The sequence below is a fragment of the Argentina anserina genome, chromosome 4 (assembly GCF_933775445.1).
Source record: "Argentina anserina chromosome 4, drPotAnse1.1, whole genome shotgun sequence".
Taxonomy (NCBI): Eukaryota; Viridiplantae; Streptophyta; class Magnoliopsida; order Rosales; family Rosaceae; genus Argentina; species Argentina anserina.
The window spans coordinates 666,776-681,436 of NC_065875.1; the positions used below are offsets into that span (position 1 = coordinate 666,776).

The 14,661-nt window shown below is 36.6% G+C and overlaps 1 protein-coding gene and 1 long non-coding RNA gene across 4 annotated transcripts; one reads left to right on the plus strand and one right to left on the minus strand.

The window, feature by feature from the left end:
- The first annotated feature begins 3,544 nt into the window (after positions 1-3,544).
- Positions 3,545-6,592, plus strand: LOC126790282 (uncharacterized). Of its 3 annotated transcripts, none has more exons than XR_007671708.1 (5): positions 3,545-3,657; positions 4,375-4,460; positions 4,593-5,001; positions 5,090-5,284; positions 6,418-6,592. It is a non-coding gene; the product is annotated as an uncharacterized LOC126790282 (long non-coding RNA). The 3 variants fall into 3 exon arrangements; XR_007671707.1 differs by having other exon boundaries at positions 3,587-4,178; XR_007671706.1 differs by having other exon boundaries at positions 3,587-4,460; positions 6,418-6,587.
- A 57-nt stretch (positions 6,593-6,649) lies between these two features.
- LOC126790281 (protein IQ-DOMAIN 19) lies at positions 6,650-8,977 on the minus strand. The gene is made up of 4 exons (XM_050516459.1): positions 8,288-8,977; positions 7,953-8,189; positions 7,017-7,730; positions 6,650-6,919 (listed from the first exon to the last, which is right to left on the minus strand). The coding sequence occupies exons 1-4, from the start codon at positions 8,774-8,776 to the stop codon at positions 6,899-6,901; spliced, it is 1,461 nt and encodes a 486-aa protein (XP_050372416.1). The 5' UTR covers positions 8,777-8,977; the 3' UTR covers positions 6,650-6,898.
- Between the last annotated feature and the right edge of the window lie 5,684 nt (positions 8,978-14,661).

Below are 14,661 nucleotides of genomic sequence, written 5' to 3' on the forward strand. Positions count from 1 at the left end.
TCTTAATTTCATTATCATGTACGTTTACTTGTATGTAGAAATCCACCATGTACTTGAAAACTAAACTATAGAGAATCATTTAGAGAAGTTGTTGGAGGTGTGTTTTTCTTAGCATCGTCCTAAATAGATAGTCAGCGTGAAAAACTAAAGTGACCGTCCTATTATCTCCCAGCCTCGTGTATATTTAGTTCTATTCTATCTGAACGTTTACATGCTTAACCATCTCCGTGTAATATGCATACCGCCTTCAGTTTAATAATGACCATAATAGGAGTTCCATAACCTGATGACACGCACCGTTCATCATGTATACTCCAAGTAATTATTTCCAGATCAATCTAATTGCATCATTATTGAACACAGGCTCATTACATAATTGAAAACTTTCAAAAATTAAAGTAAGATGGAAATGATAATAGAATATAATAGCGAACATGGATCTATCGTTGAAATTAAAATCATGCTCGTGATGATCGATATACATATTGCTAGGGTTTCAAACTTTTAATAGGATTTCTCAGTTCATCTTGGCATATTTACAAATGTTACAAGTTAAGAACATCCCCACAAAAGACCTCGATCGAGTTATCTTTCCCTATCAATCTATCATTGCCACCATTCCCCCACCAACAAAACCGACTTTTTTTTTTAGATTAACCAATGCAAACCCACTTCTGTATGCACTATGCACATATATAGTTCACTGAACCTACATCAACGACGTCATATGAAGTAGACTTTGAACTTCAACAATCTTTCTATCTTCAAAATGCATGTATTGCTAAGATTAATTATGGCCCATCTTTCTATGAGGTCCTAGCTAGGTTGATCTTAATTGTGGGTTAATCAGTTAATGCAATCGTTCCCGGTGCGATTACTTACATACAGAGTTTTGAACAAATCGTACCCATATATATTACTTCACAGGACTCTACTTCACAAATGACCCATATAACGCATTTTCAACCTACAAAACTTCTACGCATTTCCAAGGGGTGGTCATGCATGCAGGTATATATATCACATTATATCGTTATGTGATCCCATAAATATTGTATCTATGATCAGAAATTCAGGAACTTAAGTGAAGGTACATATATTGGCATCCATATAATTGATGAAGACCTAAATGTGTGGAGGACAAGTCATGAAGATTAGATATGCAAAAGGAGAATTGTAGTTGTTTTCTAATTAGACTATGAAAAAATTATGGTTTGATTTCCACCGGAAAAAGGATTCCACCGATTTGATTATATGGGTAAAATAATATATATTTGGATATTTAGAAAATTTTATAGAAAATGGCTTTGGATTAAAATTTGTATTACATATTTATATGGATTTTTCCTTTTCTATATAAAGTTGTATTAGGAAGGGATTTGGATTTAATTGACTAGTGGTTATATATATATATATATATATATATATATATAGGTAGTAGGTTTTAATGGAGAGGAGAGACATGGACAAGACACAAAAAGGTGAAAATAAGAGAGAAGAAATTCACATTAAAGAAGAGTTTTGTGTTAAGAGATCTTAGTGACTCCATTGAAGACATTCGTGGCAATATCGACAAACTTAGTGAAGTCGAAGTACGTGTGATTACAACGATCTTAGTAAGGTTGTATCGACACTTGAAACAACGATCGTAGTGAGTTTGTTTCATACTTGATTGTGACTATCAAGTAAGAAATATTTTTACTTTTGAGAATAATATTATTATTGATTAAGGTGTAATCATTATAATATTGTGTATTTAATATAAAAATAAAATTCTTCTACATATTCCGCTGCTATTACTCGTTGTTGTTTTATCTTATATTTTCACTAAGTGCTAAGTGACTTTCGATATGATCATTGTTATGTGCAAATGTGCGATGTCCGATGTGTATATGGATCGCTGTAGAGTTGCAAACTCCAGAGAACCATGTTATATATAATTGGCGTATTAGATGATGATCAACCACAACAATGTTTTAATTAGTACGTATATATGTATGGCAATCAATTGCAGAAAGTTGGAGTAGTTGCGAACTTGTGATGTCCTATTTAGAGTGAATGGTAATTGATAGTTTTACTTTACTTAGTACTGATCAAATTAATTTGCTTTACATGACACTGTTAACCGCGTCGTCTATCGTACTGTCGTACATGGATGTATATATCACATACTCATGTACGAGTTATAACTAACTAAATAAATGGATGTACAATAATGATTCATATACAACGGAAAGAGAAATGCTAAATTGTGGGAATACGTACGAAGATTTCTTCCCAAAATTTGTGTAATTCTGCTATTCATCGGATCGAGTTTCAATATAAGATTTGTTATGTATCTTTATTTTGAAGACAATATGAATTGTTAGTTGAGAAGGAGAAAAGGTCCACTATTGAATGGAACCAGAAGGAAAAGGTGGCTGCAATATCCTCAAAACAGAGAGAGAGATATATATATATATATATATATATATCACAGTCCCACCTACAGTATCATCTAGTGTTTATGTCGATATTAAATTAACTTTAGCAGAGCAAATTATTCATCATCAGTGTCTAATTATCTGGTTAAGAATTGTTGATATTTGAAGTGATCGATATTTTTATGTATTTCATAAAAAAGATTTTATCACTTATGCAGAACACATTCTTGAAGTACAGATCGTCAGAAGTGACATCGATCCAATATTATTGTTGCAGACCGGCCATCATGGCTTACACGAGTATATATGCTCTTAGTTGACCCCTCATGATCTCCCATTCTCCACGTACCTAGTACTAGTTATCAGTCAAATCGAAAGGTTTTAGAGTTAACGTCCAATCTAATATAATCGTAACGAAATCAAGGATGCATGCAAACATTGCAAAGCAATTAGGCAACACATTTCGTATGCAAAAGCGAAGATGGGAATGCGCGCTCTGTATCCTAGGAGAGGTGACCACAACTCACAAGATGGACTTTGATAACCAATCATTACTGAAGAGGACTAGAGGATGTGGCCAGAGTTCGTCGCATAATGGAATGGAATCTCATGAATACATGAATGAATGTTTCTTAAGCACTCTACTAAGTGCATGCCTCTATCTTCACTTCAACTTCTTTCCGATGAGTTTGACAGAAAGATCGAGAACATGAAATAGCTACAGATCGATCGAGCAATACTAGCTAGAGACTCTTTAAGGGAATCAGTGAGTAAGATTGTGAGTTAGGAATCTCTCTCTAGCTAGCTAGCTCATTCAGACTCATGAATAGCAGCCAACATAATACCATATGCATATATATTGAGATATTGCCATGCATGTGTAGTGCTTATACTATATATGAGATGAATTATTGAAGCTGTTTAGACTGAATTGCTTTCACACCTTGGAGATTTAATTATGTATTTTGGAAGAATGCCTAGCTAAGCTTAAATTGAGCACAATCAGAACATGGGTTCATTTTGGGTTTGGATATTTGGTAATAATGAAAGCCCATTTTCAAGTTGAGCCCAGAAGGGCCCAATTAAAATTCTTGGAATGAATGAATATATTCATTTCGTCACCTATTATGCGCAGTGATCGCTGAAGAAATCGATGCCGAAAAACAAGGAAGCTTTAGGAAGCAGGGATCTATACCTGCAATAACTTGATGATGCCCAGTTGCACACCGAGATGGTAAGAACGAATTTCGTTAGTTTCGATTTTGTAAACTGAGCAATTTGAAGTCTGATGTCGTTTCTGTGATTTCAGTTTGGCAGAACTTGACGGTAATCGAAATCTTATCTCCTGTTTGGAACATTTGTTTTAATTTGGTGCTCAAGATGTGTTGTTTCGTATAGGATCACTGGATATATTACTAGGAGAGTAGGAGTGATGCCCTAACCAAAGTAAATGTAAATCAGTTTAGCTTAGTTGATTCGAAGTCATATTGGAGCTGTCTGATCATATTTTAAAACGGTGATGCTTAGTGTGAAATTGAGAAGTCGAACTTTGATTTTATGTGTAGCGAAAGTCTGTGATTTGCATTGCAAGTGCACAACTGAAAGTTTGTGCTTCGCCTCTGATGAACCAAATGTTGGAAATCTTGCTTCCTTAGTCTCTGATATAGAGTATGCTTTAATCATCTAATTGTGTGCTATCTAACTTCAAAGGTGGGATCGGAATATTGCAATTACAGAAACCTTTGCTGAATTTAGGTGAGCTGCGTGAGCACATAACACACTTTGTTTGATGCATTCTTGTGGTGAATTTCTTCATTTGAACATGAAAATTCTCCTATTTGATTGCCTATACTTCCCTGCAATGCTGATACTCAGTTACTCACTCAAATCTTATGCGCTACTCTTTATCCATAACTTACCGTTCATGACATGAGAAAATTATTATCAGCAGCTAGCAAAAGCCTGCACATATATGCCGTCGTATTCAATAAAAACATTGCAATGTTGCTGTGAATGCTGTCTACATGACCAACCAAGGTAACCGTTGAACAACCTGATATGAAATTGTACCAAGTCTTGGGGACTTGATCAGAAAGTCCAGTTGATGTGTTTATAGTAGCCAATGCATGTCATTTTGGAGGCTTATCTGTTATACTTATTGTTATGCAGAAATATATCCTGGTAGTGGAGTGTTCATTTAAGATCCAAAAAATCCAGCAAGACTAATGTGCTAGCCTATGCAGCAACAGCAAGACTCATGTTTAGGAAAGACAAACAACGGATCTGCAGGATGTTTGATGCTCCAGACCAGCTACCCGATGCTGAAACAATATCCTTTACACAGTCACCTAAGTGTTTACTGGGGTTTTTTATGAAAGCCTGCATCAATAACCTGGTATAAAGTTTTATTCTCATAACCGAGACACTATAAAATTGCCCTGGCCGTGAAGCCGATCGATATGTAGTTACTCTTGATAGTTGGCAGTAAGGCACATTTTCCAGATAAGTGCAGGAGACATTGCTAACGCAAAGGACTGGAAGGGCAAGGCCTTTCTGACACTAGAATCACCAAAATACGGTAATGTTTTACTTTCTCTAATCCTAGAATTTGTAATGATATGTAGTTGCTATATATAATTAAAACTTCTGTCGCTCCGCCCCCGCAGGGGCAGAAAACCCATCGCCATCTTGGCTGTGCTGCCGGAGGCTCATTTAGTCTGGTAAACATAAACAGACAGCCATAGCAATGTGGGAGCTTGATCGAGCGACTTCAAACCTTGTTATATCATGTTGAAATGCTTTTGCTATCCGAAGTTGGTTTGAATGGGACCCCATGTCATTGTTTTGACAGTGAGCAACAGGTAAGCTAATTACCAGATAAATATAGAAGATGTTAATCGAACTACATACCTTAATTGCCATGTTCAACAAGTTGTGGCGTTAAACTCTTAAAACTTGATGAAATAACGCTCAGTTTAGGAATTCAGGGTGTTTTCTATGAGCCGTTTTAGCAAACCCCTTTGCTCATACTCCCTCTGAAGGATACCATTAAAAAGAGATGAGGTCAAACTTTTACAGTACGTTTACAACAGTTTAAACTTTTAATGTCTCAGGTGATCCAATAGGCACAAGAGTACTAGAGTAATTTATGTCCTTAGGAGGGTGATGCTCTACTTTAACTGCAAAACAAAGGGTTGTTTTGTATAAACAAGCATGTCGTTTATATTTTTGTATGGGTATGATGCTAGTTGCTCTCACAACTTGTTGTATATTTGACGAGTAACGTGTCTTTGCTACACTTAATGGTAGTTAGCATGTCAATTTCATCTGAAAAAGAAGAGGGTTCAGATACTAGACAAATGTTTGTGGTGTAATAACTTCCTATCGCAGTCTCATACTCATAGATCGATGGTGATATGTCGACTTATCGTTTACAAAACAATAGATGTGAGGATGCAGGGAACGATGGGTCAATTAGTTTCATCTGAAAAAGAAGAGGGTTCAGATACTAGACAAATGTTTGTGGTGTAATAACTTCCTATCGCAGTCTCATACTCTCATAGATCAATGGTGATATGTCGACATATCGTTTACAAAACAATAGATGTGAGGATGCAGGGAACGATGAGTCAATTAGTTTATCTGATTTAGTTCAATCATCGATCATATGGATGGCGAGGTTGACTCCACATTTTCTATAAACAAATATGGTCTTGTCTATTTGTTGCTCTAGAGTCAATTGGCTGGACCGCTGGACCAGGTTGGAGTCGACAGGCATAGAAACTGAGGAACATGAACTTGAGGATCCCCACTGTCACATTCAAATGGCCAAGTGTTTAATGGAGTTATAAATAAGTCGTTCTCCTCACCTAAAATACTATTTGGTGAATATTATCAGATTTAGTATCAGTGACACCAACAGAAAACCACATACAAGGCCTCACAGTAGAATAAGACCATTTAACCAGCTAAAATAAGTGGCAACTACTTTCAGGTCTCCGCAGTCTCATCTCCTATGCCTCAGAAGGCTGCTATTCCCTTGGCACAATTGCTGAACTATACCGTAACGAGGTTTTCTGATGGTCATACCATGTTAGTCTTTTCTTATTTTCTTTTTCTGAGGGGAAGATATACCAGACAATACTGATTTATAGAAAAAGGAAATTGTATCTGAAAATAATGCTTGGTGAATTATATAGACAGTTTACAGTTCAATTACATTGTGATACTTATCTGAACCTGTAAGCCTCTAGAGCACATTTTGCCAAATGCAAACAATAAATGCGAAATGGGACTTTTCTACACAAGAAGGGAAATTCAATAAAATACAATCTTGCAAAACCAGTAGTAAAACCCCAAAAAATTTATAATCTTGGTAAGAAAGTATGGTGAGTAAGATCTTCACCGTCTTAGTCCACTCCCTTTGAAGCCTGCATGCTCTAAGTTCTCTCTGCATTTTCTTCATGCACTGTTTATTAGTACCTACTTCCATGTCCCTGCAAACACAATACAAAGATTCAATATGAATCAGATATTCGGTCTTTTTATAAGTTCAAAATTGACTAGTATGACTTGAGCTAGAGTAATCCTCACATCAAAAGCAACAAGAGATTTGCAGTAGTTGGTATTTGTGGTGAGCACAGTACTGCTTGAGCCACACTCACTTTCCATTAGTGAAACTGAGGATCTATCCAGCTTGATATTATACCAAGGGTACTGGTAATTTTGAGCAGTGGAACCTACATGTGAAGATGACCTCTGCATCTTCACAGCTCTTGGAATATGATTCCTTCCTTCCACTGATGTCCTTCGTGATCGGCTTGGTTGCCTCTCAAATGCATCTGGATGTCTTTGCTTTGGTGCACTCTGTGATCTAGCTTTGGCCTTTGAAGATTGTGTATTGGCCATGTAGTTTGGGTATAGTGGATAGTCGTAGGAATAATGTTCGGCATAATCTGGCCTAGGAAAAGCAAAAGGAACTCTCGATGGATCTGGTTTGGACATTGCAGAGTAGCACTGGGGGCTGCTTTGAGCTGTTCCGAAGGAAAAGTCCTCAAGATGGCCACTGCAGGCTCCAGGACTCATCATGTCCTGAGTTAGAGTTGATGGAGCTGGTGAGACATTGCTGTAGTTGTCTGGCTTTATGTATGGTTGGTGATTTGGTGCAGACTGAGTAGAAAATCTAGATTCTGATCGATCTGCTTGTGTGTGATTCGAGTAGCTGTTTCTGCTCTTCACATTTCCTTTTGCATCCCCAAGATCCATCTCCACAATCTTAATGTTCTCTTCCATGCCTTTATCAAATTCCTACAGTAACATAATCACATTGCATACCAAATATTATTGGTGTAATAAGAAACCTATCTACTATTTCATATGAACAGAACAACTCAAAGTAAAAGCACACAGGGAATGTTTTTGAGAATAATACTAAACCAGCACAGCTCTAAGAGATTAATGAGTTTCTGACAAGTTATACTGTTTGAGAATAACAGAAATGCAGTGGAATCTAAGACTTTGGTAACTTACATTATATGAATGCCTGAGCCGATTGTCCTGTAAAGACCTTCTGCCGGTGGATGGCCTAGAATTAAGAGTGTTTCCATCTTCCACCATTCGAATCCTCTGAGCTCGAGCTCGAGCCTGTGCCGTCACCAATGCCTGCATGCACCGCAGTGTCGCTTTGGCCTGTTTTCTCACCAGGTGACCCCTTACCAATGCCTGCAACTTTACTAGTCCTTTCAATGCGCACAATGCTTTTCTTGCCTGCAAAAAAACAAAACATAACAGTTCAAGCGCGAAAACATTGTATGCAAGATTTTTTCCAGATTAAGAACAGAGATTGGACTTCCATATTTCCATACCAGATAAGAGCGGAAGACAGATTGAATTTTGATGGCGGCCGCCTCTTCAATGGCAGCAGATTTTTCATTGGCAGCTGCTGTCAGCCGCATGACAGCAGCTGCAGCTTGTGCAGCAGCTGCGGTTGCATCAGCAACTGCAGCTGTGGCTGCCGCCACTGCCAAGGCATGTTTTTTCTGCTCATCATATTTATCAGATAAATCCAATGTGGTGTGCACAGGTGGTGGTGTGGTTGGTGCTTCCACAGTACTTGAATCCTTTGAAGCTGGGGATGTGGCAGATGACCTTCTGAAACTCCACCTCTTCTTCTCTTTCGGTGTTGAATTTGGAGTACTGGGATTCTGCTCAAAAGTTGGAGCAGGTGAGCAATTCTGATTAGAGGGAGTGGTAGTAGCAGCAGCAGCAGCAGTGGGACATTTTTCCTTGTCCTTGTGATCTTTGTCTTTCTTTCCTGTCAAGAAGCTTCTAAGCCATTTACCTGTCTTCCCCATTATCTGTGCCTAAGTTCTAAGCTAGAAGCCACCACTGGATCATCAACAACATGAAAAGATGAAAGCAACGAATATTGAGTTAGAGGTAGTAGATCTCTCTTCTTGATAAGTTGCTTTCAGCATTATAAGTTTATAACTGGCCCTCCCAGTTAGATTACATCGTAAAATTGCCAGCTAGCCACTCTGGTCATTATTCTGATCCTTCTGTTACATTAACTTTCATACGTAACTTCCTCGACACTGAAATCTTCTTGTGTCAATTTTATAAGCTAGGCATATATTCCTTGCCTTCACTCCAGACTTTCAGCTACCACTTTTGCCCATCTGGTACCTGCATTCTGATGCATTCATCAAGGGTAGATTTGTAAACTATTGTAGGTGAGTTTAACATGGAATCTGGTAGATCAGAAAGCATGTGAAAATGGGCAGCATTTGGTGTAGAATACACATTATAAATGAGTGGGGAGGAGGTGTCCCTTACTCTAGCTGGGGCTGCATTTGGGGTTTTCTGGTTTTAGATATAGACAAAGCTGATTAGAATGCGACGATGTGGGATCCCTATACAAGCGTTTGAGTTAAGGAGGGGCTCTGGTTCTTCACGTGCTTATCCTATCCTTGCTGTTGGAGTTGAGTTGAGTTGAGGCTAAGTTTCTTCACGATTCAAAGTGAAGCTATAGGCTATAGCTGTGAAAGTTATATTTGGTTTATTGATAGTGATACCAAGACTCTTTACCAAGTATGGTTTAATATTCTGAACAAGAAAGTACACGATTTAATGGCATAATTGGCCTTTACGCTTCATAGTGGTACCTCCATATTTGATACGAGAGTAGATGATCGAAAGGGTAAGCTTAATTATTTGAGAATTGTTGGATTATCGGAAACTAAATGCATTAGTAAATGCGAGGGGTTTTGATTGCTGCATCATATAATTGTATGCGAAATCCATAATTCTTTGTTGATTAATGCGAGAGCTGTATGTTAGATCAGATTATTACAGGCAGAATTGATATGTTTGATCTTGGAGGAAGGTTGAAGAATCAGAATAGTTTTGTTTCTTTTCTAAATTTATCAAAGATAGTGCGACACATTTAGTCCTATTTGCATGACACATAATCTAATTATTCACTTTGATTCATCACACTTTATAGCCCTTTTTCTTCTAACACGTAACGATATTACAAACATACGTGACAAATTAGCTGTAATTGACCAAAACTAAAAAAAAATCTAGTTGATATTTCGTGCACTTTACCACCTTAGCTATTTTTTTGTGTCTTCTTGATCAATAAAAAGTCAACTTAGAATCTTAGTATTTTCAATGCATATTCGAACGAATCCATGGGCTGGGATGTGATGAATCTACAGTAGTCTACAACCAATTCAGTAGCTAATTTAATATGACCATGTATGAAATACTTGATAGATTATGCCTATCAAAATACTTCCTAAGCTCTTTGTCTACGAGCAAAATCTTATTTGTTCTATTTACTCGATCATGTCAGTAGATTTTGAGCTCATAATTTTTATAATACCAATTATACGCATAAAAATTCCATTACAATACATAGAGATGCACGAGTAAGTTCAAACAGATACAAGATGCAAAAACTAAAGATCAAATATAAAGATTAATTAAGGAGGACTCTCCTTTCAGCTTCTTAAAATGAAAAGGGTGGTTTTAGCACATAAACTAAAACAAATTGTGATTTTGTCTTCATCCATTTTACCCATCTATACATGCATTATTATTCAACTGCATATCCACACACACACATATATAATAAAATCACAAAGAGTTGGCAATCACATGGCATGTGTTTATGTGCTCCCGTTTGACTAGGTGTTTGCTTCATGGAAACACCCTTCACTCTTCTATTCTCATACATCCGTCCAATTATATATTTACACTTAATCCTTTAAATTAGTAGACACAATTAGTCTGTAATCCCTCTACTCTTTACCAAGATCCGATTCAATTGCCTATTTATTCCCTAGAGGGGAATGCTGAACACAAGATCCTAGTAGACACAAGCAGCCTCTTAAAATTAAAAGATTTTATAATTTGTAAAGCAGTGCCAATTTTCATTTTATCGAACTTTAAAATGTTCTTCAACAAAATATCAGTAAGATTTTAAATTCCAAATAATTATATTTTTCTTTTATTGAATACGGAAAACTTATATAAACTGATCGACATGAAATCCAAACTTAAAATGAAAATGATTTCTTTTTAAATATTGTTTCCCATCCATATCATTGTTTATCATTCACCAGCATCATGAAAGGTGACAACAAATTAAATACATTATGATAAGAATTTTTTTGGAATCAGTCATATTATACATAGAACAAACTTCTGAATTTGTATGGGTGGATTTTAATATAGTTTGGAGTATTGATTAGAAGATCTATTAGGTAGGGACATCAATGATATCCATGTTTCTTAGTTTATTTTTCTGAACCTTCATGCATGTATCCACTTAAGAGTTGTTAAGCATGTGAGAACAGTGCATTATGCATATTAGCATATATATCTCTCAAGTAAAAAGACATTCTGCTATTCAAGCAATATTAAGTTTTATACTCTAGGCAGCTTGTAATATGATAACAATAATAATTTGCTTACTTAAGTGCTCACCACATGGGGCAATCTAATTAAGAAGTAAGACGTAATGAAATGTGTATGCTTTGTTGATTGCAAAAATAATTAGAGCACTTGCATAGTTATCTTGTTTCGTTTGTATGTGAATAAGCTTCTTCTGTGAGCACATGCTATAAGGTGGTTCTCTAGTTCCTACAAGTGAAATGGTATCTTAATTCTTGCTGTTTTAGTTTGGTTTTTCATCAAGTTGAATGCAGCAAATTAAGGAGACGCTTACCTCTGTTTTTGCTTAATTGCGAAAAAGATTTCAAGGACAAAAGGATGGATTATTATAAATCATCGCTGCAGAAAGCCACAAATTAATTAAGATATATGTTCACGTAATAGGTTAACCAGCAGGCAGTAGGGCATCAATTCAGGTTGCTGAGATTTCAGGGACTATATCGAGAAGAACTATTCAAATTAATGGGGTTAGGAATTTATGTGAAATTTTGAATTTTCAACCTATAAAAGTTCAACCTAGCTAAGAACACATATAGGACTGCATGCCGTTTCGCACTATATAGATAATTAATCAGACCTCACTGTTATATTTACCTTGAAAGTTCTGTGGATAAGTTGGCAGGTCAACAATTTTAATAGGAACTTATTATTATTGCAGATTATTGCCTGAACCTTTCCGAAAACTATAGCCAAGTACGTGACAATCATCTACTATTGCATCGCTGCTGTAGTTATGCTTGTATTTGCAGCTCCTGATCGATTTAAGGTACTATGAATCACTAAGTCCTGACGTGCTCAAATTGAATTCATTCGGACCAATTCTTTTTTAATGAAGTTTGTTAGGAATTCACAAGCTCTAGGGAGATGATGGCCGGTGTCAGGAGGATTATTAGTCGAGGCTTCTAGCTAGTTAATTAGTTAGCAAAAACTGGCTAGGTTTTGAAGGTTACCAATCCTGCCTGGTGTTCGTTGTCCGCCTCCAAGAAGAAGATCAAACCAGACTCATCACCATCGAAAAGGAATCAATGGTTGAAGCCATTGATGACGATCGACATGGATGTTCATCGGGAAAGACTAAGGAAAAGACTCGGCCATTTCAAACCCTGCTCAAGGTGCAGTTTTTTTGCTGATGGATTGTTAGACACTAGACTATAAACTTTGCAACCATAAGGCATAAGCAGTGACATCTCTTTAATTAGCTCTAGAATGTTAAGTAACAAATGTTTATTTGCTGATTTGTAATTTGTGCGTAGTGGATTCGTAGGTTAGGCACTTTCATGAGATTTTGCTAGCTACAATTGATGGCCGATCAAAGTTAGATGAAAAGCACACATTAACATGTTCATAGATTTGCTTCAGAGAGAGAAAAGGGAAGACGTTCATCATATAACTCGCTGGTACATATATATAATTTCATGTGGTGTACGTGGACAAATGTGTTGGCAGTTTTCTCAGTCTATCCTTATTATATATTGTAACTGAATTTAATCTTGTATAATGCTAGCATATATAAGATTGATTTATTATTGTAATGCTCGTTCGTAAATAATAATCTTATATGATGTAATCAATAAAAACCTATGCATGCATGCATGAGAAGCATCAAGGATGAGTGGAGTGTGAGATGATCTTTTACTTAAGATGAACTGAGTTACATGACGAGCAAATACAGTATGTGCTTGTTGTTTACTATAATGAGACATCAAAACAAGCCGTAACCAAATTTCCCGGCTAAACATATATGGTAGATGAATTCATTTTGCAATAACTAAATTCGGCCATAAAACCAAGCGGCCATTAAAATGGCAAAGACTGTAGCAAGTTTCAATTTGAAGTTCATCCACAAGTCAAACTATTGAAACTAATCACAAGCAACTTCCCCTGGCCTCTTTCCTATTATAGGTACATATGACACATCGATCTCTTTATTGATTCAAAATCTCCCAGATCTTTTACTGAGGAACGGCCTCAGTGTTTTGCTTGCCATGTTTCGTGCTCTTCAGTCTGTCACTGCTGCTGACCCATTAGGCGTCTTACCGGCCTCTGTATTCTCTCCACACCAATAATAGGTTAATGCGTCCTTCTGTTTCAGATTTTGTAGCTAGCTTGATTTAATTAACATCCATATTTTGGTTTTCCTTTAATATTCATGTATACGTTGAGTTCATGACTAGTCTGAATTCTGGTGCAAAAGTGTAGAATCTGGAAAAGGGACTTGCAAGCCTTCAAGTAGTGGCACAATGGCACTTATTTGTTTGAATGTGAATGTGATCCGGGTGGAAGCAAACCGGCCTCTTCTTAAGTTCTGATGATGATCACTTCAAGTTTCTCCCTTGTTTAATTCCCAATTGTATATTAAGCCTCTACTTTTTACTTTTGCTAGCTGATGATTCATGGATATCATGATAAATAATAGTGTCTGATCGACTTGAGTTTTATATTTCATGTGTTTCAGATGCAATTGGAATGGACTGTGCAAACTGCATGCAAACCGCGGTGTCAAATAATTCTGCTTCTCCTTCACCACGAGCATTGGCTTACAATGGTAAGAAATTTATTCAGGTTCAGGTAATCAGGTAAAAAATGCAGAAACAAAATGATTGAATGGCATAAGCTAGGAAGATTTGTTTTTACTGAGTTTCCTCAAGTAAAAAATCACATACATGAAGGTGGTCCTTTGGCTTCGGAAATGGGTCTCTTTCTTGGCAATCATGAAAATTTAAATGTTTCTATATGAGCATTGGGCATACAGTATTTGAAACATAAATGAGGATTAATTCTCCAACTGTTTCCTGCCTATTCACTTCGAAAATTTCGTTGCCACCATCAATGATATCAGCTCCTCTTCAAAGTCCATCAATATTATCCTCAAAATTCCTATATGTTTTAATGTTCTGCCTAACGGTTCTTAAGAATTCAAATTCCAAACCCTATGTCTAGGTCAGCATATCCGTTATTGGATCAAGTTGTTTCTCCGGCTTTTATAGAGTATAGTACCGATTTTCATACTGTATTATTAAAAAAATCACTACGGATGTATCTTTTATTAATTTTACGTAACAATAAAATTCAAATTATAAGCATGCGTTCATGAGATAAATTAACACCGTATTTAACTAGCAAAAGGATTAACCAACACCAACTTTGGTCACGGTGAACGATTAACTTGAAGTTTACACACACGTAATTTTGAAGAGAGCGTGTAATAAATTTGTAGACGTACTCTACATGTATAGAGGAAGATCCCAAACCTCACAAAGTCTCAAACGTCAAACCC

Coding starts and splice junctions, on each gene's coding strand:
- LOC126790281 (XM_050516459.1), bottom strand. CDS start 8,776: ATGGGGAAGACAGGTAAATGGCTTAGAAGCTTCTTGACAGGAAAGAAA. Junction 7,731..7,952: donor GGCTCAGGCATTCATATAAT/GTAAGTTACCAA, acceptor ATGTTACTGTAG/GAATTTGATAAAGGCATGGA. Junction 6,920..7,016: donor AATCTCTTGTTGCTTTTGAT/GTGAGGATTACT, acceptor TTGTGTTTGCAG/GGACATGGAAGTAGGTACTA.